This window comes from Drosophila melanogaster, chromosome 3R (genome assembly GCF_000001215.4).
Source record: "Drosophila melanogaster chromosome 3R".
In the NCBI taxonomy this organism is placed as follows: Eukaryota; Metazoa; Arthropoda; class Insecta; order Diptera; family Drosophilidae; genus Drosophila; species Drosophila melanogaster.
The window spans coordinates 19,774,182-19,794,349 of record NT_033777.3 but is presented as its reverse complement, the minus strand read 5'-3'; the positions used below and the strand labels follow the sequence as shown (position 1 = coordinate 19,794,349).

General features: G+C 43.1%; 6 protein-coding genes and 2 non-coding genes across 13 annotated transcripts in view; 2 read left to right on the top strand and 6 right to left on the bottom strand.

Annotated features, from left to right (window-relative positions):
• Positions 1-277, top strand: part of bnl (branchless) — a 42,745-nt gene extending 42,468 nt beyond the window's left edge. For both annotated transcript variants that reach the window (NM_169874.1, NM_001300482.1), the window contains one exon: positions 14-277. In NM_169874.1, coding sequence (NP_732452.1) covers positions 14-68 — 55 coding nt within the window. In that variant the 3' untranslated portion in view covers positions 69-277. The remainder of the gene's footprint in view (positions 1-13) is intronic.
• A 3,028-nt stretch (positions 278-3,305) lies between these two features.
• tRNA:Ala-AGC-2-11 (transfer RNA:Alanine-AGC 2-11) lies at positions 3,306-3,378 on the bottom strand. Its single transcript has one exon. It is a non-coding gene; the product is annotated as a tRNA-Ala (tRNA).
• Positions 3,379-4,155: 777 nt separating this feature from the next.
• tRNA:Val-CAC-2-6 (transfer RNA:Valine-CAC 2-6) lies at positions 4,156-4,228 on the bottom strand. Its single transcript has one exon. It is a non-coding gene; the product is annotated as a tRNA-Cys (tRNA).
• A 4,602-nt stretch (positions 4,229-8,830) lies between these two features.
• Acsx4 (Acyl-CoA synthetase X4) lies at positions 8,831-10,828 on the bottom strand. The gene is made up of 4 exons (NM_142575.2): positions 10,592-10,828; positions 10,142-10,536; positions 9,965-10,081; positions 8,831-9,912 (listed from the first exon to the last, which is right to left on the bottom strand). Exons 1-4 carry the CDS (start codon positions 10,730-10,732, stop codon positions 8,946-8,948), a joined length of 1,620 nt encoding a protein of 539 aa, NP_650832.1. The 5' UTR covers positions 10,733-10,828; the 3' UTR covers positions 8,831-8,945.
• Positions 10,829-11,204: 376 nt separating this feature from the next.
• Acsx3 (Acyl-CoA synthetase X3) lies at positions 11,205-13,104 on the bottom strand. The gene is made up of 3 exons (NM_142574.3): positions 12,899-13,104; positions 12,328-12,839; positions 11,205-12,275 (listed from the first exon to the last, which is right to left on the bottom strand). The coding sequence occupies exons 1-3, from the start codon at positions 13,040-13,042 to the stop codon at positions 11,315-11,317; spliced, it is 1,617 nt and encodes a 538-aa protein (NP_650831.1). The 5' UTR covers positions 13,043-13,104; the 3' UTR covers positions 11,205-11,314.
• A 518-nt stretch (positions 13,105-13,622) lies between these two features.
• On the bottom strand, positions 13,623-15,600 carry Acsx2 (Acyl-CoA synthetase X2). Its single transcript, NM_142573.3, has 2 exons — positions 14,917-15,600; positions 13,623-14,738 (listed from the first exon to the last, which is right to left on the bottom strand). The coding sequence occupies exons 1-2, from the start codon at positions 15,582-15,584 to the stop codon at positions 13,778-13,780; spliced, it is 1,629 nt and encodes a 542-aa protein (NP_650830.1). The 5' UTR covers positions 15,585-15,600; the 3' UTR covers positions 13,623-13,777.
• Positions 15,601-17,069: 1,469 nt separating this feature from the next.
• Acsx1R (Acyl-CoA synthetase X1 R) lies at positions 17,070-18,891 on the top strand. Its single transcript, NM_142572.2, has 3 exons — positions 17,070-17,263; positions 17,319-17,830; positions 17,893-18,891. The coding sequence occupies exons 1-3, from the start codon at positions 17,120-17,122 to the stop codon at positions 18,875-18,877; spliced, it is 1,641 nt and encodes a 546-aa protein (NP_650829.1). The 5' UTR covers positions 17,070-17,119; the 3' UTR covers positions 18,878-18,891.
• Positions 18,892-19,118: 227 nt separating this feature from the next.
• GluClalpha (Glutamate-gated chloride channel subunit alpha) overlaps positions 19,119-20,168 on the bottom strand; it is a 44,517-nt gene continuing 43,467 nt past the window's right edge. For all 5 annotated transcript variants that reach the window (NM_001170185.3, NM_001300481.1, NM_001300479.1 and 2 more), the window contains 1 exon segment: positions 19,119-19,750. In NM_001170185.3, coding sequence (NP_001163656.2) covers positions 19,642-19,750 — 109 coding nt within the window. In that variant the 3' untranslated portion in view covers positions 19,119-19,641.

Sequence of the window (20,168 nt, the reverse complement as noted above, 5' to 3'; positions counted from 1 at the left end):
GTGCCCTTTACAGCCTGTGTCTGCAGCTAATCGCCATGGTTTTGCTCCGAAAAAGAGCCATCCTGTAAGAGGAGATCCTACGATTTATCGTCGAAACCAGATGTACCACCGATCCACACAACAAAGCTAAAGTTCCTGATCTTTAAGCATAAGAGTTATACATTTAAAACTACATTTATAGCATTTAGTATTTTCGTATTTATGGTTTAAGACTGATAAGAGAACACAAGAGAGCACTAAGCTAAACGTACTGTAAATAAACTAAAATATTCTAAAACCTAATTCAGCAGCAAATCTCAAGATTTATTGTATGGTCGGGGGAAATATCTTTATGCTGATTAAGTACGCTCATCATATCGATTGTGCTCCGCGAACAGGTGAGTAGATAGAGCTAATTGCTCTGGGAGAGCATGTAGCACCTGGCCAAAAAAAGCTATCTACAACATGCTGATATCAGCTGATGACAGTCAAAGACCTTTTCTAGAAGTGCCGGCACAAGCACGTGCTGAGAACGTATGGATCATGTGGTTCCGACTAGACTCTAGTCAGATGGACAGATAGAAACTGAGAGATAGCCGAACGGAGAGAGAGAGGCGACGATCTCAAAGCTACAGCCAAACCTCCATAAATCAGAGTTAGGCGAGTTATAGTTTTTGTCGATACCAACTTTAAGGGGCTTAATTACAGTTAATATCGGTTTTTTTGTATACAAAATTTGTACTTGTTACACAGTATTATAGTTACATTCAAATTAAATTTAATACTAAATTTTTAATAGTTATAAATAAAAGGTTATTGCCGTTCGCGTGGCGGCACGTGCCGGATAATTTGTATTTTTTATAAAAGTTCCCATTGCAGTGGCTCCCCTGTAAATGGATAATAGAACAAAGTAAAGCTAACCGCGCTCGGATTACGGCGAGGAGAGCCGGACCCTAGAACACCCAGTTTCCCCGTGTCGGAACCGTAATGGCATTACCCAGTTCAAATCGTTCCCATTTACCCTGTGTGAGACAAGTCACGTAGGCCTTGAAATGGCGAAATTGCTGCTGCTCGCGGTCGCTCATATTCCCGCATTCGCGTTCATTCAAACGCTGCTGAATTTTTCGCATGAATAGGCGAAACACGAGGCACAACCAGCCCCCACAGCAGCCAAAAAAAAAAAAAAAATCTAAATTAAAAAAAAAAATACTCAAAAGGGGGAAGAGCATGAAAAGAACACCGCTCGCCCACCCGAGAAACCGATCTGAAAAAATAAAGAGACCGGCCGGAGACCATCCAAACCAAAACCAACAAGCCGAGTGTCCAAGTTCTCTTGGCAACATAAAATGGAATGGAAAGTAAAGTCCCCCGGTCGTAAAGCAAACGTAAGCATAAAAGAGCGGGTGACGTCGACGTTGCCGCCCCAAAGTTGGTCGCACGCTCTCCACGAGCACTTCCGGGCTTATCAGCTGCTGTGGCGATGATCACCATTATCATATGGCCACGACCAGCCCATCGTCTCTATAGACTGATACTAAGTCAGCTGTGTGGGGGAGCCAGCGAACACCGGCGCTTACGTATAAAAATATTCACAATATGTCACAATTACTTGTCGTTTTTGTTTACGTTTCGTTTTGGCCGTCATCATCTTACGACCGGTATAATTTCTATATGGATTATGCCCCCAAATAGTTAAATTGTTCTGTTTTTCAAGGGACTTTCAACCTTATTTCTAGCTGAGTTTACTGCGTCTAAGCTTAAATAGACATGCAACTTGAATGAAATATTGTCCTGAAACTCATATATTGTTTAACATTTAAAAAAAAATATTCCACTAAATAGCATTATATTCTTTTGAGAATTTTTGAGTTAAACTAAAACTTAGTGCAAGAGTATCTACCTTTCGATAAGTTAAACTGTTCCGTTTCTTGTTCTTGTTATAATTAATATTTTGCTGATATAAGCACAAGCCTCACAACCAAAATGACATTTAGCTTTGGCAGATTGCAGGTAAATCTTTACGATTTTCGGGTCTACGTGACGTATGGAGAATACACCCGTGGTGATTCACAGCGGTCCAATTCAGTGTGGGTATGCCCCTAAATGATTCTCAGACCAATCAACTGCACCTGTTCAATGCCAATGCCATTGCCATTGCGAGTGCCAATTGGTGAGCAGCAAATTCGAGTGGCAGATTAGATAGATTTATTAATGAACGCCCACACGAATTTGGCGATACTAACTAACTGGCATGACCTCAAACGATGGTTTACTGTCATCATGACTGGGATGCAGCCGATAAATAAAAAATAAAATAAAATTCACTTGTACAAAAACTTGTAGTAAAGGTGGAAATCATTCAAGGAAATAAAGACTAAGCCATTACATAATTTAGGGTAATGACGTGTTAAAATAAAGTGTAATAGAGTATGAAAGCAACTATCTCATTGCAGTAGAGTAGTTGTCGATATGAATAACATTTATAGACAACTATATTTTTCATTACTGTAAATATTACAAAAGCGCTTAGGAATGAGGTGCATATTATAGGGTTTATGACCCTTTATTAATAGAATAAGTAACGTTTAAATGGGTAATTATTTAATATAAGTTTGATTTAAGCCTCTATCTGAAAATCACATCATTACTAATAATACTCTAGTCCGCACAATACATATTTAAAAAGTTCCAAAACCCAGAAATAAAAAAATTAAATAGAAATATGTTTCCCGTTAAAACCCTTCTTTGAGTCGGTAACCTGGACTTCAAAAACCAACTCTATATCGGAAAGATAAATTTCAAATCTGCTTATGAAAATATTTCGATTACCCGAGAGGGGGTTAATATGTAGGGGCACCAAAACGCATTCCCAAGTTGAATTCAATTAAACAGATTTCAATCATACGGACATGACGGAAATGTCAGAATCTTCGCCTTACCCGTTGGTCACCGCGCGAGCCACCCTCTGCAGAGTCCGGTTTAGCTGCATTTCTAGTTCATGGCCTGCATTGCGTGAATATGATGAGTACGCTTAATTGGATTAGCTGCGACGTCTGCCGGGAAGTGCACATGGAAATGGAAATGGAGACGGAGGAGGCGGGCCAAAAAGCCAAAGTCACTGAGCGATTGCATAACAAGCCGGTTCGACCAGTCGTTTGGAAAAGCGTGTGAAATGGAGTTGTAACCGGCATGATATTTTATTTACTAAATAATTTGACACAAATGTCGGCTATGATGGGAGAGCATGTACATCAAACTGCCAAGTGGCTTATGCTAATGTTCCTGTTTTACAAAAAAAAAAAAAATTGGTGAAAAAAAAAGTCAACTGGAGATGCGGGGCATCGATCCCCGTACCTCTCACATGCTAAGCGAGCGCTCTACCATCTGAGCTACATCCCCTGATACCATACGAATGCCGTAGAATGTAGGTGAATACTCTTGTCACTCTTAACACCAGTAAGCCCTTTATGTTTGTGAAAAAGCTTTTAGCATAAGCTTTTTCTCGATTTAATAGAGAGCGTTGGGAAAGAACTACGTTTTTTAAATACTTTCCTATTGATAAAAAATATTAAATTTTAGAAATAGTTAAGATGTTCTGATCATATATTATAGTAAATTTAATAACCTATATAGATAAGCACACTGAAACATCGAAAGGGAAAGTCATCATCGCATCGATCCACTTCTATCTGTTTGTTTCGCTGCCAAGTTCAAAGCAATGATAATAACACACGCTCTGTCAACGGAAGACATAAAACTCCATGGTGCAACATATTTAGCCCATAACAGCACTTTCTTTAATGGGACGCAATCCTATTTCCAGACAGCCAACCTTTCGACTTGGGTGGTTCTCTGCAAGGGCTGCAACAAATTGAAGTCGTAAAATGCCCGGGAATGGGAGTCATACCCGGGATGCTGCTGACATTGCAGTCGGGTCATAAAACAGTTGAAATTCGGTGCGTGCTGAGGGTCGGCGTGTTTATAAATGCAACACACCTGACTTGATCGTAAAGCCAGCACCGCCTCATTAAAACGATATAAAAATTAATGTGGACTGGAGAAAACGAATCGAATAAACTTCAATAACACAGATGCAGCGGGCAGGTGGGGTCAATTGACATTGAAATTAAATAGCATGCAAAAAAAAAAAAGAAAGCAATAAAAAGTAATTCGACTTGTTCCCGCCCGGGTTCGAACCGGGGACCTTGTGCGTGTGAAGCACACGTGATAACCGCTACACTACGGAAACACATGAAGTTGTTGCGGCGAATAACCCGATTTAAACCTAGCTGCTTGGCCTCTTAAAGGAAATCATCTGTAACGTTTCGGAAACTATACCACATATATCAATGTTCGATTTGCATAATTTCTATGCGGGAAAACGCAAGAACTTGTCGACGGAAAGCCCTGATTTATGGAATTTCGATAAGCGAGTAAAAGTGTTTTGAATGCGGTGGTCAATACATACATTCTTCGATCTTGGAGCTTAAACACAAACTACATAGAAGGAAACCAGCTGGTAAATCGGAGAGTTTTGTTAGCCTCCTTTCGATATGAACTATCAACTCTTTCGTTTGGTCAAACTCTAAAAATGGAAAGCGTTTATATCATTAATTCAGGCGGTGCGTGCGGCGGGTCTATAAATAAACTGCAAAAGCAATTAGGTGGCTCCTTGCCAAAATTGATTGTAAATTGTGCCGGGATGCGGCAATGGCTTTGCAGGGGATCCTCTGCGACTGATAAGGGCAATCGGTCGGATGCGGATTCTAAGTGGAATGGACACCCGCAATGGCCGGGCAAACGGGTTCAACTGGCCAATAGCGATACAAGTGACAAGTGAACATGGAAAACTAATTTATGTGGCGCATGCGACAGGAAATGCTAGTGGCCGCTCCACTCGATTCGATTCGATGAATCGGAATGCAATATGCTATTTGCCGTATGCTATATGCTTTGCAAACCCGTCGACGCCTCGCTGCAGTTGCTCAATGAAAGTCGGCTTGTGGTTGGTTCTTCGTTCTTGGAGACACTTGGCACCTGAAGAAGGAGAGACCTTGACCGGGTTGTCCCGGCTGGGCAACGGTAATAGGAAACCACCGCTAAAACGCAACAACTGGCGAACAAGTGAAGAACTTATAACCGCCTAACAACACTTTGCTCTTAACAACATCAGCGACAGCCACTTTTGGCCCCCAAGGCTGTTCAATCGAAGACGTGTTAAGGAAGCGTATCTATCGCCGAGATCAGCATTTCCAATTGCACAGAGAAGAAATGTTCTGAATATCCACCATAACTGCATTCCATTAATTAAAAAATCGTAATATAAAGACGATCTTAAGAAGATTGTGTTAAATGTATGTACGTTGATATAGAGGTATCCCTTGCAACTGATTAATAAGAATAGGGCCTTAGTCGGAATTAAATATCAGAAATAATAGTTGCAGTTATATTTTGGAAATTTGTGGAATTGCAATAAGTTATCATAAGATATATTTAATATTTATATTTCTTTAATCTCCCCATTTGTTTCTCTGAGTGCGTGAGCCGGTTCCAACTGCGTTTGACTGCAGGCTGAGCCATCACCTCCATCATCATCAGCATCAGCAACTGGCCCGGATCATCAACATCATCGCTTGTTGACCAAGTTATGCTACGCGAACAACGATGTGTCATGTCGGCCGCCAGCCAGGGGCAAGATGCGGCCAAGTTCCTAGAGTTGCTGGCTTGGATGGTCGGCCGGAGCCATTCTTCACACCTCCCACAACGGGCGTCCAGAAATTCGCACGCTTGCGGCGCCAGCCGATCCTAACCAGCTGTGCTGGCCAAGAACTACAGATTTGATCGGACCTAGACCCCAAAACACTGCTGCGGGCCATCAACAGGCGCACTGATCTTCCTTGCGCTGTCTGCGGTTGCATCTTCATCTTTTATTAATCGCCCCATTTATTTGATTATCTTCGGGGACAGCGGACTGGCTTGGGATAGATTTATGCCTCGGCGGCGTAATTTACTCGCTAATCATGCAACACTTTTCATTTTGACACGTTCGGGCGGCTCTCACCAAAGCACCGCCAGCGGTAATTATGTAAATTTCCCCACCGATTCCAGCGGATCCAAGTCGATCCGTTCCGTTTCGATCTCATACAATCCATCGGATGCCGGGGGGTGCCATTTTATGATCTATGCCTGCTTCGTGCTTAGAAGCGAACTTAACACAAATTGATAAAAGCAACATCAACAACATGGGGCGCTCCATCCACAGCGGTCTTGGACTATTTTTACGATCATCGATCCCGCGTTCCTCTTGTTTTCACTGGCGAACACATCGCTTACATAAATTACGGGCCAGGACTAGGTCCGGTATAGAATTCCAGGGAAAATGCATCCAACATCGCCCCGCCTGTGTTTTGACACCAAACATCCGCTCTAAGCCGCAGCCCCATCGTTGGGGTTAGGGTTAGCCATCGATTCTGATCCGAACCAGGATCGCGGAGGCGGGGGCCACATCTGATCTTGTTAGTCGTTGCCGCTCATGCGCATGACTGCAATTTAAGCGCCATAAATTCTGTTCTCAGCTCGCCATGTCGAAGGCAATATGTCAAAGTTGATATGGCCTTGCATTATACAGGGTAGCATGGGTATGACCAGTTAAAGGACAATCTGTTTACTAAAATGGCCAAGATATAGGATATGTATCTATACATATTTTATCATATATCTGAAAAGAATAAAAGTTGTTCTCTATGTTCGTTTCTGTGTTGTATTGAGCATGAATTGCAACGTAGTATTAAAGAGATCAGTTCTAAGTAGTTTAATAAACTTAAAATACTTCGTTTTTAAGCTTACATAAGGTATGCGTTAATCGAACTCACTTTTGAGATTTCCGATTTTCTTAGGACTTACTCAAGCATAATGCCCTTTCAAGCACTTTTCCATAATGTGAGGTTGGATTAGATGACTTAATAAGACTTTCCTTGTGCATGGTTGGGTGATCTTGGGCAGCTGGATCGGATCCCCTTTCAAATGTTTTCAAGGGGGAAAGAGAAGAGAATAACAGCGGCATTAGCTGAGACTTTGCTGTGACATATGCAAATGGGAAAAGTAATTAAACAATCCTTCAAGCCGTAACTTTGCGAGACATAAATTAGTGCTTAGCATTATAAATAAGCACAAACAACTCCAGCATTTTCAACACGATTAATAACGCCAATTAATCGCTGCAATGGCGGCTGGCAGCAGTTATTGCCATGTAACTGACAAACTGGTCGACAGTTGCTAATGAATTAATCAGCGTGCAGATTAGATCGCAGATTTGCGATTCTGGAACTGAGATCTGCGATCTCCGATCACCGATCACCGATCGGAAACCATTCAGACAATCGCATCAAGAGCGTAGGTATTTAATTGCGCCAGCACACAATAATATTAGCGGCGCTACTGACAAATGATAATTGGTATTTGCATGACAATTAGAATCGCCGTCAAGAATGGCTGCCAAGATCGGATCAGATGGGCGCCAGGCGTCTTTGAGAAGCTGCCTCGGAGTCCGAGGCAAATGCCATTGGTTACGCCGAGCACTTCCTGCATATTTGAGCCGGTTTGCGAGAGCCCCAGGCCAGTTGGTCCATGATCAATGAGCACTAATGCCCCCGAAAATGCGCCACAAGGATGGGATCGTATTTCGTGAACTTGACATTGAAAACATCGGCGAAGGCACAGCGGCACAGATGATGAAGATGCTCCATTGCCTGTCAATCCGCTTAGCAGGGGAATTGTGCGATCATTATCACTGATCCCCAACCAAATTAATTCCTGGTCCTAAGTGGCTCTTAATTGTTGCAGTTTATTTCGGGAGTGCACCCAAGCATCGATCGGAATTCATTCGGAGGGGCATGTCACTCAGTTTTGTGTGGCAAAGGGCAAAAGTATCCAGTTGCAATGCTGACAAGATCACGCACAAAGTGCAACTTTGCCCGACTGTCAATCAAATAATGATGTTATTCCGTTCCATCACTGAAACTAAAGGGTTTGTTCAACTGGAATGTGCACCATTAGGTACTTCATAAGACGCTGCGAGGGCGGGTTGATGTCTTCAGCTGTTAGTTCTAAGGTGATCGCATAATCTCTCTTTGTCCTATGTAATGGCGTTCGGAGGATCATTAGGTTGTGATAATTTTGTGATATGAAGTTCTTGATAGCATCGAATTTTTATATAAACTGAAGATGATTAAAGCGCTAATGAAGTTTATTATATGAATTTGTTCTTAAATTCTTTTGTTTTTATAATGTGGATAGAAGTAATTCGGTAATATTGCTTTTGCAACAGCAGCCGGATTTTATCAACAAATTATTAAAGCTTTATAACTGGGCATATTATAAAAAGTACCTTGAAATGATTAACATCAGTTGCAATACGTTTTTATTTCAAAAAGATGGTGCGCGGGGGATATCAGTGTCTACAACTACATTTATTTCATTTTTCATTATAGAATCTGATAATTACAGAGCCCACCACTCAAATAACATAGGTATTGCTTATCAGGTTTAAACATTCCAAACTAGGTACCAATGCAAGCCCGCACCTTTTAATTAAACTTAATATCGCCCTAAGGTTCGTCTATAATTGTTTCTAACCGCTCAAGTATTTGTCATTAACATAGCACTATGTTTTCCCAGAAATTCTGAACTTTAAAAAGTGTCAACGGAGCCATTACCTTGAACCACATAGCGAATGGTGAACTATCGCACCTGAAACGCAATCGCTAATCAACTGGAGATAAGCCGTCGATATCAAAGAATAGCCCCAAATGTGTTGGCCAACGGTAACAAAAAATGTCGTCTGCTTATGTTTGTGTGCGTATTTTATTTTATTTTTTTCGGCAGTTCTTGATGTCTTGAATGGATGAGTCACCCGTTGGTAATAACTAATTGTCTTTAAGCCTAACAGAATTATGTCTATGAAAAGATTAGTGGCCGTTGCCGTGATCGGCCCATTTTTTACCCAGTGCCTGATCGCGTGCCTGCTGACGTAGAACCTTGCCGCTTCCAGTTTTCGGCAGTTCGGGCAGGAAGAAGACGCCGCAGTGAAGCTGCTTGTGGTCGACCACCAGGCGCTTGGCCACATATTCCACGATATCCATTTCGGTGAGACGACTGCCAGGTATTTTGACGACAGCCGCCGCCGCAGGATCGCCATCCACCTCGTTCCACAGGCCAAAGACACAGGCTTCGATCACGTCCGGCAGCTCGGCGATGACCTGCTCAATTTCTTGGGGAGAATACTGGGCACCATGGAAGCGCAGAAGATCCTCCTTTCGCTCCACGATATGCAGGTAGTTCTCGTTGTCGAAGTAGCCCATGTCTCCGGTGTGGAACCAGCCCTGGTAGTCCTGCATGCGCTTCGATTCATTCGGATTGGCGTAGTAGCCATTCCACACCTTGCCATTGTGCACCAGGATCTCACCCGTCTCTCCGTGTCCCAGACTTCGGCCGGCTTCGTCCAATATCTTAACCCTCACTCCGGGCACAATCCTGCCCACCGATGATGGCTTTGCCACGCCCATATTTGCCGCCACTCCTCCGCATTCGGTCAAGGCATAGCCGTAGGATATCTGCCCGGTGATTAGGAATTCCTGCAGCTTGAGAAGATTGGCCACATAGCAGGAGCCACCGCCAACGCTGACGAAACGTATGCTGGCTAGGCGCTGTTTATTAAGGGTGGGCGTCTTCAACAGAGAGGCCACCTGCTGCGGCACCACTGTCAACAAGGTCACCTTGTACTTCTCCACCAGCTGGATCATATATTCCGGCGTATATGGCCGATCCGTGATTATCCGCGTAGAGCCATGGCAGCAACTGAAGAGCATGTTGAACATACCCGCAGACCAATCGATGGTGCTGAAGGAGAGCAGCACATCCTGGCCAGTGACAAAGCTGGAATGGATTGAATATTATGAATGGGTTATTTTTAAACCATATTTCTTACCCAAAATCAAAGAGACACGCTGAGTTGCTAATGCAAACGGCCTTTGGCAGACCCGTAGTTCCCGAAGTACAGAGAATAGCGACGGTATGATCACCTCCCAGGAGAAGAGTTTCGGGTCTGTAGGATGCGAATCAGGAATATTAAGACAGTTTCTAAAAGCATTAACGCCGGACCTACACATAGTACAGCTCAGCTGTAGTTGGCTCCAGCAAATCCTCGACTCGCGGCATGCCCAGTCGATGATCCTTGAGCGTGTAGACATGACTCTTAAGTATCCTGGCAATGATGCTTAGTCGCTGGAAGCATTTTCCGTCGCAGAAGATTAACTTTGGCCTGGTGATAGAGAACAGATGCTTTATGGTATCCTCGTCTTGCCAGGGACTAACCGCATGGAAGGGTGTTCCATTCAGCAGACATCCCAATACCACTGGCATAAGGTAGGTAGTGTTGGTCCCCACGATGCCCACCACATCATCCTGTTTCAGACCCATAGCCTTCAGTTGCTGTGCAATGCGAATGGCAAAGGTGATAGCTTCGCCATTGGTTAAGGCTGTACCTTCCGTATCGGAAATCTACGGGGCATAACTTAATATATAATACAATGTATTGATTAAGGAATTTATCCACCTGACATATGCTGTTCGGATGATTTCGCATAAAGGCAAAAAGAATTTTACCAATCGAACAGTCCGCATCGAAGAAACTGGCCGGCCTTGGTCCACTCCAAATTTTGGTGTATTTATCGAATTGCGTGGTCGAGCGATTCATTGCGGTGACTGATAAGCCTAGCCCGGGTATCAACAAACTATTTTCTGTCCGGGCGTGAATCCGGGACCGGATCGAATAACGGGTTTCCAGCAACTGGCGACCGACCGACAAGTTCCGGGCAATTGCCGTCCGTGCCTTCCAATCTTATCGCTTCCAATCGCCGAAGCTAAAAAAGCTCGCTAAAAGGCGTTTCCAGATAGATAAGACAAATTCAAACTCATTTTGAAATGTCTAAAGCGAGTTGAGTGAGTTATAGTCAGATAAAAGAAAAGACCTTGACCGGGCAAATGCGCTTCTCATGGCCCACTTATCATTTATCTATGTCTTAGATAAGCACATAAAATAAATGTATGAATGTCAAGTCAATTAATTACACAATCTAATCTAAACAATCTCGAATTCTTATTGAAACCCTTTAAATTAAATTATTAGCTCATTAGTTGCAATCTATAAAAATAAAAAATATATATCTATGTATACATTTAGCAATAAATGTTTGGCCTTTCTAGCTATATTTAAGTTTTGGACTATTATTAACTAGTATTAAACAAAAATTTGGAATATTGTAACCTCGGGATTCTTTTATTTTGCTGAACTTTTGGCCTCCAAGAAAAATGCTTTGTTTGCCATGCGGTTGGTTTTGCCATTGGGACTGCGCACCAGATCCTCCACGATGATGGCACCTCCGTTCAACTGCTTGTACTTGGCATCGATATGGGTCTCCACATAGTCCACAATGTCCTGGGCCGTGAGAGCACTACCCCGCTTCTTGACCACGGCCGCGGTGGCCTCATCACCGTTGATCTCATTCCACACCCCGAATACACAGACTTCAACCACGTCTGGCATCTTTGAGATGACACTCTCGATTTCGTTGGGATAGTACATGATGTTCTGGAACTTAAGCATGTCCTTCTTGCGCTCCACAATGTATATAAAGCCATCGTCATCCACGTATCCGAGGTCCCCTGTGTGGAACCAGTTATGGTGGTCTCTCATTTTGTGTGTTTCCTCTGGATTGCCATAGTACCCGGCCCAATATTGACCATTCCAAAGGCACAGCTCACCCACCTCATCGGGCCCAAGGGATTCACCCTTTTCACAGATCACTTTAAGCTTAAGTCCCGCCACCAAACGACCCACCGAATTCGGCTTCTCATCGAAGTGTAAGTTCAAGGCGGCCATGCTGCCCAGTTCTGTAAAGCCGTAGGCAAAGTGTAGGCAGTCCTTGCTTAGGCGACTCCTGATCCGATGCTGTGTCTCTACCGAAGCCCGTGATCCTCCAAAAAGGTAGTACCTTAAGCTCGACAAGTCGGAGGTGGTGAACGAGGGAGAGTTGACCATCATGGCCATGTGCGCGGGCGCTTGAATTATCCAAGTGATCTGGTGCTCTTCTACGAGTCGCATGAAGAACTCCGGATCGAAGATATTATCTGCTATAATACGCTTGGTGCTGAATACCCCGGATGTTACAGTGGTAAGCAGACCCGTAATCCAGTCGAGAGTACTGTGGCTGTATTGAACGTCATTGGTGGTTAAGGAACTAGGAGAAGATAGATTATTTATGGAACAAATATTTCAAGGACCTTACTTACTGACTGGAATTAAGGATCTGTCTGCTGTTGGTTATTGTCACAGCCTTTGGAATGCCCGTTGTGCCTGAGGAGCAGAGAATGGCCAAAGTCTGATCGTTGCCCTGTTCCAACCGTACTGGCTGGAAGTTTTTCTCAATGGGAGTTGACAGGACTTGATCGATCCTTATAGAACCCGATGGATGATTACGCATGGTGATTATCTTTACATCCAGTTGTGCCGTGGCAGATCGGACCTTCTCGAACTCATCCCCATCACAAAAAATGATATTTGGCCTGGTGATGCTAAAGAGCTTTTCGATTGTACTTTGTTCATATGAGATGTTGAGCGAGTGAAAGGCAATGCCGTTGAAGAAGCAGGCATAGGCCACTGCTGAAATGTGGGTGGTATTCCTCGCTATAATGCCCACTATATCCATTTGAAGGAGGCCCAAAGATCGCATATAGCTGGCAATGTGCATTGCATTGGCCTGAAGTTCCGCCCTGGTCAATATCGTGTTCTCCGTAGCTGAGATCTGAAAGGTGAGTTTCTGTTATCCATGTGCAGTCCTTAACAGTTTTCTTTGGCATTAACCTGAGCGATGAGCTGTGGATGCCTCCGCATCTCGTTGAATATAATCTCTCCGATGGACAGATGTGGGTCGAAGTAGTATTCCAATTGGTCTCCGCTCCAGATCTTGCGATCAGCATCGTAATAGCTTGCTGGTCTGTACGGCATTCTGAGTAGTTCCAATCCGTGTGCCGTCTGTATTAGGTGTAAATTCTGGACTGAGTCCGTACAGCAGTGTCTGTTCTCTTTTTATAGCGTCGAGCGTTCTATTCGGTTTAGATAACTTTCGGGGCGTATGGGTAGGTTTGTACTGATTACACCGACACGCGATTACAGCAGCACTTGAGATCAAAGTAGTCAAGCAAGTACGGCAATCTCCATAACAAAACAGTAGTAATTGGCGATAGACCCCCAACGTTTGTTAGAGCGGTGACACAGTAGATTTTTGTTATTAAGAATGATGTGCACTGCTTGTATAATGTGCATACAATGCAATTGCAGCTAATATTGGTATATCGATTAGAAGTTTGAGAAACGCCGCTCTGCTTCAAGCACGTATTTGTTTGATTATCTCTTATATTGTAATAACTATTAACCATGTGAAGTAATTACAACCTTCCGGTCGTAATGGGTGCCTTTTATTTTTTGCTTACTTCTACTTAAATTATATCACGTTATTACACTGCTTTACTAGTAGTTTTCTACTGACTGAACGATATTGCATAAAATCAAACCTACTCGGAAATGTGGAAGATTAACTTTTATTGAACTCATCATTTCGTTATATTTTAATTTTTATAACAATAATAACAATGGTGAAACATTCTAATGTGCTAAGGAAGTCCAAGGTTGCTTCATCATGGGTTTTGCTTACTAATTGTTGATTCGGATTATAAATTGAACTTAGGACTGGGTAGCATCTCTCAAGTAGGCCGCCTTTACGGCCTGCCGATTGACCTTTCCGTTGGCGCTTTTCGCCAGCTGTGGAACGAACTGAACGCCGCCATGGAGATGTTTAAACTGCACGGATACGTTTTTCCGCACATACTGCTCCACGTGCTTGGGATCCAGTTTGCTACCGGATCGCAGGACCACAGATGCAGCGGCGGCATCGCCCTCCGTCTCCCGAAAGATCCCAAAAACACAAACCTCTGCAACGTCTGGCATCTGGGCGATTACTTCCTCGACCTCGTGGGGATAGTACATCATGCCCAGGTATTTCAGCATGTCCTTTTTGCGCTCCACGATGTGCAGGTAGTGATCCTCATCGAAGTATCCAACATCTCCAGTATGGTACCACCCCGCTGAATCTCTCATCTCGGCGGTGGCCAGGGGATTTCCCACATAACCGCTCCAGGGTTGCCCATTGTGACAGAGGATCTCACCCAATCCTTTAGGACCTTGCAACTGTCCCGAGGAGTCTACAATTTTCACTCGAATGTTTGCCATTAGGCGGCCCACAGATGTGGGCTTGGATTGGGTGTCGTAGTTATAGGATACCAGTGTTCCCACCTCGGTCAAACCATAGGCATTTCTTAGGATACCCGATCCGTGCAGGAAGGACTGCATCTTCTTTAAGGTTGCCACCAAACAATGACCTCCGGCAAAGAGTAGATGCTTGAGGCTTCTCAGTTTTTGAGCGCTGGTTTTTGGGCAATTGGCCAACATGGCCACATGGGAATTGGCCATGATGGTCCAGGAGACTTCGTGCTGCTCACAAATGTCCAGGAAATGTGCCGTACTGAACATTTCACTGGAAATCAGGCGAACTGTGCCAAATACTGCAGCTGTGACCAGGGTAATGAGTCCTGTTAGCCAATCCAATGTGCTGGGAGCATATTGAACATCATCGGATCCCAGATAGCTGGAATGTAAAGCAGAGCAGTTATTTATATGCGATTATCAGGACTAGTAAAGATGAGGAGTTCAGTAGTTCAGTTAGATTTAACCTTGGTAGTGATACCCAATGACAAATGAACATATAAGGAATGGTGACACCAATACAAGATTTGCATAAACATTTTAAGAAATTGTAAATCCACCTGTGCATTTCGAATAGCTTGCGGCTGTTTGAGAGGGTAACCGCCTTGGGAGTTCCGGTGGTGCCCGAGGAGCAGAGGATGGCCATGGTGCGATCGACGCCTCGCTGAAACTGGGCGGGCTCATAGTCATCGGGAAGGGGATTCTGCAGAATATCCGCCACACTTATTACACCCGGTAGTTTCCCGTTAACGGTGATGATCAGAGCTCCCAGCGAGGCTCCTATGTCCTTAATCTTTTCGTAGTCCGCCGTGTCACAGCACAGGATGCGTGGCCTGGTGATCTTGTAGAGACTAGAGATTGTATTGTGTTCCAGATTTGGGTTAACGGCATGAAACGGAGTTCCGTTGAACAAGCAACCGTAGGCCAAGGCACCCACATGCGTAGAGTTGCGTGCCATGAGTCCCACCAAATCCGTCTCCTTCTTGAAACCCTGATCCCGGAGATAGCAACCTATCTTGGCGGCATTTTGGAGCATCTGAAACCGCGTTAGCCGGGTATTATCCGTGTGCGAGATTTGAAATATCCTTTGGGGTTGCCGCTGCAGCTGCCGGAAGATTATCTGGCCCACGGTCAGCTCCTCGTTGTAGAGACTGTGCCGGCTGCAGCCACTCCAGACCTTCTGAACGGGATCATAGCTGGTCGCGGGATTGCCATTGAGGTCCAACATCGTGATGCACGCGCGTTTTATGACTGCTGCATACTCGCCTGCCGGGTCTATTTAAAGGTCAACGAAATTGGAAAAATTAGCCGGCAATTTAGCAGTTAAAGTGTCCGGATATTTAATTTTACCTATTGATTGCCAAGCTGTTCTCTTGACACGATATCAGCGATGAAAACCGTTTGGCGAATCAGATGATTATCAAACCTAGGTCTCGACAGCAGTTATTTGCTATTAAGTAAAAGGTCTTTTAAGATCAAAAAATTCTAAGTGCTAAGATTCGTTTCTGTTTAAAACTCTGGCGTATACATGCGCTGCAAAACAAATAGTTTTTTAGTTTTAGCTTACTAATTTTGAAAGAAATTAAAAATGCTTATTCATTTTAATCAAATACCTTTTTTATTTTTAGAGTATGTTAAAATATATTGGCGGGAATTTGGTGATGCGCCACCTACTTGCATGTTTTCAGAACTATGTATAAATGTTAACATAACATGTTAAACATTACATGTTATCTATCTACTTCTAAATGTATCTACATGCCATGTTATATGCGTTTATATGTATCTACATGACATGTTATACATTCGACATTTTTATGACATCTCATTGGCTTTCGTAACATAGATCTTCAAAACAATTTTCTTTTTAAATCAAATATGCCAAAAGGGGAAAATGTGTATAAATTAAATTTTTAATGTGCTGTACATCCCTTCGGTTTACTATAAAAAGTTTGCCATCATTTTTATGCCTTTAGGGTTTACCAAAGGTAAACTTTCAACAAAGCTGATACCGTAACCCCAAATTCATAAAGAAAGTGGTAAAAAATGTCATATCACAATTTAAAAAAAAAAGCTTTAACAAGAGCAACCCAGTAATAATACGCTCATCCCGAAGATGCAATTCAACGCAGCTCGCAGTCACCGCGTAATTCAAGATAAAAATGATTCTCAGTCAGATAAAAGCAGATCGGAACGAAGTTCGCTAACGCAGAATGATTTGCCATAAACTTCATGGGACCAAGGACATAAAGTTAGGCTGATATATCATAGCATGGGATTTGATGATAAGCATCTGGCAAAGAAGTTACCAGCAAAAGAACATGTCTCATGGCTTATACGAGGCAAGGCAATCACGTAGATGGATACTAGAGACGTGTGTGTAAATATCGTAAAATGATTTGCCACGACTTTATAACCAAATAACTTACATGATATGTTAATAAATAAGTTGATAAAATAATGACGTATAAGATACGGGGATACGAGAAAACATATTGTACTACTGGCTATGAAGATAACACACTAAACAGTTCCCACGAGATCGCGGCAAAATCTTTTTGACCTGTCCGAACCAAAGACGGTATCTTGAATTTTATAACATTTATATGGTATTTGTATTTCTATTTCCTCTGCCACACGAACTTTTTATCTAAGTGTGATAAGCTATTGGATGGCTGCGACTATTAAAAGGGATTGTAGTTGCGAATCTGATACAGTTGAAATCTGTCTTTACCAGACACACAAAGTTTGCCTACTTACAGAATGCCGTACACACCAGAAAATTCCTACGATAATGATCAAAAGATCTGGAGCGGTGAGCCGGTTGTCAAATACTTCGATCCGGACTTGTCCATCGGAGAGATAATTTTCCACGAGATGCGGCGGCATCCGCAGCTTACTGCCCAGGTGAGTACATTAAAAGTCACCCACTAAACAAATGATTCATCATGATTTCTTCTAGATCTCTGCTACGGAGGGTACTGTGTTGACCAGAGGGGAGCTCCTTGCCAACGCCATGCGCTTGGCCAGCTATATGCGATCATTGGGACTCCTTCAATCCGATATAGTGGGCCTCATAGGCCGGAATACCACCCACATGCTTGCCGTAGCCTACGCCTGTTTCTTCAACGGAATAGCTTTTCACTCACTCAACATTACATACGATCGCGATACGATCGAAAAGATCTACAAGGTCACAAGGCCTTCTATTATTTTCTGCGATGGAGATGAGTTTGAGAAGGTTCGATCTGCCACTGCAGAACTGGATGTTAAGATTGTCACCATGCGCAATCATCCGTTGGATTCCATAAAGATCGATGAAGTTGTGGCCACGCCCATCGAAGAAAACTTCCAGCCAGCTAAGCTGGAAAAGGGCAACGATCAGACTTTGGCCATTCTCTGCTCTTCGGGAACAACTGGTACTCCAAAGGCAGTAACTATAACTAACAGTCGGCACATCCTCGCAGGCAACTAGTAAGTTGTTTATACATATTATTTGGAATGATTTTAAAGTTTGCTTCCTTTTGTACCACTAGTCATCTGACCACCGCTGATGTTCAGTACTCTCACAACACCCTTGACTGGATCACTGGTTTGCTTACCACCATTACCTCCGGAGTGTTCAGCACTACCCGCATCATTGCGGACAATGCCTTCGATCCCGCCTTTGCCTTGCGAATCATCGAAGAGTACAAGGTTACGTGGACCATACAGCCACCATCATCTATGGCTCTAATGATTAACTGCCCAGATTTCGAGACGTGCGATCTGTCGAGCCTACGGTGCTACATGTTTGGAGGATCTCGGGCTGCCTTGGAGGTTCAGAAAGGCATCCGTAGCCGTCTTAGCCATAATTGCCTGCAGTTTGTTTATGGATTTACAGAACTGGGTGCCATGGCCACCATCAACTGTCACTTCGACGAGAAAACCGGATCGGTGGGTCAATTGGTCAATGGGCTAAAGATGAAGATAAAAAATGATGACGGCGAATCGCTTGGACCCGATGAGATCGGAGAGGTGTGCATCATGAATAACCAGCACTGGTCGGGATACTACGGAAACGAAGTTGAGACTCGTAACATGCGAGATTCACTGGGATGGTATCACTCCGGGGACCTCGGATACATGGATCGAGATGGCTTCTTGTACATTATGGACCGAAAGAAGGAGATGCTGAAGTACCAGAACATCATGTACTATCCAAACGATATTGAAAGCGTCATCTCAGAGATGCCCCAGGTCGCCGAGGTCTGTGTCTTCGGGATATGGAGCAACATCTTTGGAGACGAAGCTGCTGCTGCTGTTGTTAAGAAACTGGGCAGTGAGCTGGAGGCCCAGGATGTGGTGGACTATGTGAGGTCTCGGACTGATTCCAAGTACAAGCAGTTGAACGGAGGAGCCGTCATTGTGGATGACCTACAGCGTAGTGCCAATGGAAAGACCAATCGAATGGCCAACAAGGCCCACTTTTTGCATTTAAAAAATAGGAAAAATATATTACTTAGTCAAATTAATACATAACACTATTAAAAGTTAAAGACACTGCCATTTTTGTGTATTCTTTCATTTCGTTTTGCATCATTTATTTATAAAATTTCACAAACGTCATTACTTCGTTTTTATCCTGGTTTGCATTCTAGGATTTCCTTCCTTTCGGGTGGCAACAATAATTTCTACTATATTGTAAAATTGTGCTACTATGTAACAATTTCGAGCATCCCCTAAACAAATCAAGTCAAAGTGTTGCGGTGTGTGTCAGTTTGTGTATAGTTTAGTATAATTATTCATAACATTATCTACTATGCAGTCACTCTTGATCAATTTAACTTACATTTAACTAGAATTTCGTCATTCATCAAACATTATTCTTTATTTGTTTAGTGGAAGTGCCATGGAGCCTTGCCGGATACCGTTCTTAACTTATCTGCACTGTTCCGAGACATAACCATAAATGTAGCATGCGGCACATAGCCGGTAGCATACAGCGATATCGCAACGTATCCCTCGGTATAATTAGTTAATTTCGTATTAGATTCTACATAGCCACCGCATTTCAGAGACGCGCCTTAGAAGGTCCTTTAGTGGTTTGAACCATTCAATCAAGGTGTCAATCAAGAAATCAACCAAATCGGAAATGAAGCCAACAAAGCCATAAGCAACACAAAGCATGAAATGAAGACAACCGAAATGGAAAAGAATGAAAGAAATAGGTTAGTACATTCGTGTTGGCCAATAGCGCCAACCCTTCTATAAAGTAATTGGTGTTTGGCAATAGGTAACGGCATTTACTCATCCTCCTCCTCCCTGAAGAGATATGTGCTCCAGTAGACCAGGTTGAACAGGGCGAAGACCAGCGGGAAGGTGATCCGCGATATAACATCGATTCTCTTGGATCTAGAACATTGTCTTTGGATATTAAACAAGTACGAAAATGCAAATTAATTGATCATCTAAAGATTGGCTTTTTGATTATCATTATTATTATCATTTATTCGATTTGTTCTGAACAGATTTTAAAATACTGTGATCTAAGTTATTTAACGGCTGTTAAGTTTTCGGTGATGCGCCACCTCCTTGCGTGTTTTCAGAACGATGTGTACATGCTAACAGAACATGTTAAACATTACATGTTATCTACTTCTACATGACATGTTATATGCGTTTAAATGTACATTTACATACATCTACATCTGACATGTTATCTACGTAATATATATATTCGACATTTTTTTGACATCTCATTGGCTTTCGTAACAAAGATCTTTATAACAATTTTCTTCTTAAATAAAATATGCCAAAAAGGAAAAATGTT

Bases quoted from the DNA above. Each gene is read 5' to 3' on its own strand.
- Acsx4 (NM_142575.2), bottom strand. From the start codon at position 10,732: ATGAATCGCTCGACCACGCAATTCGATAAATACACCAAAATTTGGAGT. The intron at 10,537-10,591 runs GTGGATAAATTC...TATGCCCCGTAG, and splicing joins ATCCGAACAGCATATGTCAG to ATTTCCGATACGGAAGGTAC. The intron at 9,913-9,964 runs GTAAGAAATATG...AATCCATTCCAG, and splicing joins GCGTGTCTCTTTGATTTTGG to CTTTGTCACTGGCCAGGATG.
- Acsx3 (NM_142574.3), bottom strand. From the start codon at position 13,042: ATGCCGTACAGACCAGCAAGCTATTACGATGCTGATCGCAAGATCTGG. The intron at 12,840-12,898 runs GTTAATGCCAAA...CTCACCTTTCAG, and splicing joins ATCCACAGCTCATCGCTCAG to ATCTCAGCTACGGAGAACAC. The intron at 12,276-12,327 runs GTAAGTAAGGTC...ATCTTCTCCTAG, and splicing joins CAGATCCTTAATTCCAGTCA to TTCCTTAACCACCAATGACG.
- Acsx2 (NM_142573.3), bottom strand. From the start codon at position 15,584: ATGTTGGACCTCAATGGCAATCCCGCGACCAGCTATGATCCCGTTCAG. The intron at 14,739-14,916 runs GTGGATTTACAA...TTTACATTCCAG, and splicing joins AAGCTATTCGAAATGCACAG to CTATCTGGGATCCGATGATG.
- Acsx1R (NM_142572.2), top strand. From the start codon at position 17,120: ATGCCGTACACACCAGAAAATTCCTACGATAATGATCAAAAGATCTGG. The intron at 17,264-17,318 runs GTGAGTACATTA...GATTTCTTCTAG, and splicing joins ATCCGCAGCTTACTGCCCAG to ATCTCTGCTACGGAGGGTAC. The intron at 17,831-17,892 runs GTAAGTTGTTTA...TTGTACCACTAG, and splicing joins CACATCCTCGCAGGCAACTA to TCATCTGACCACCGCTGATG.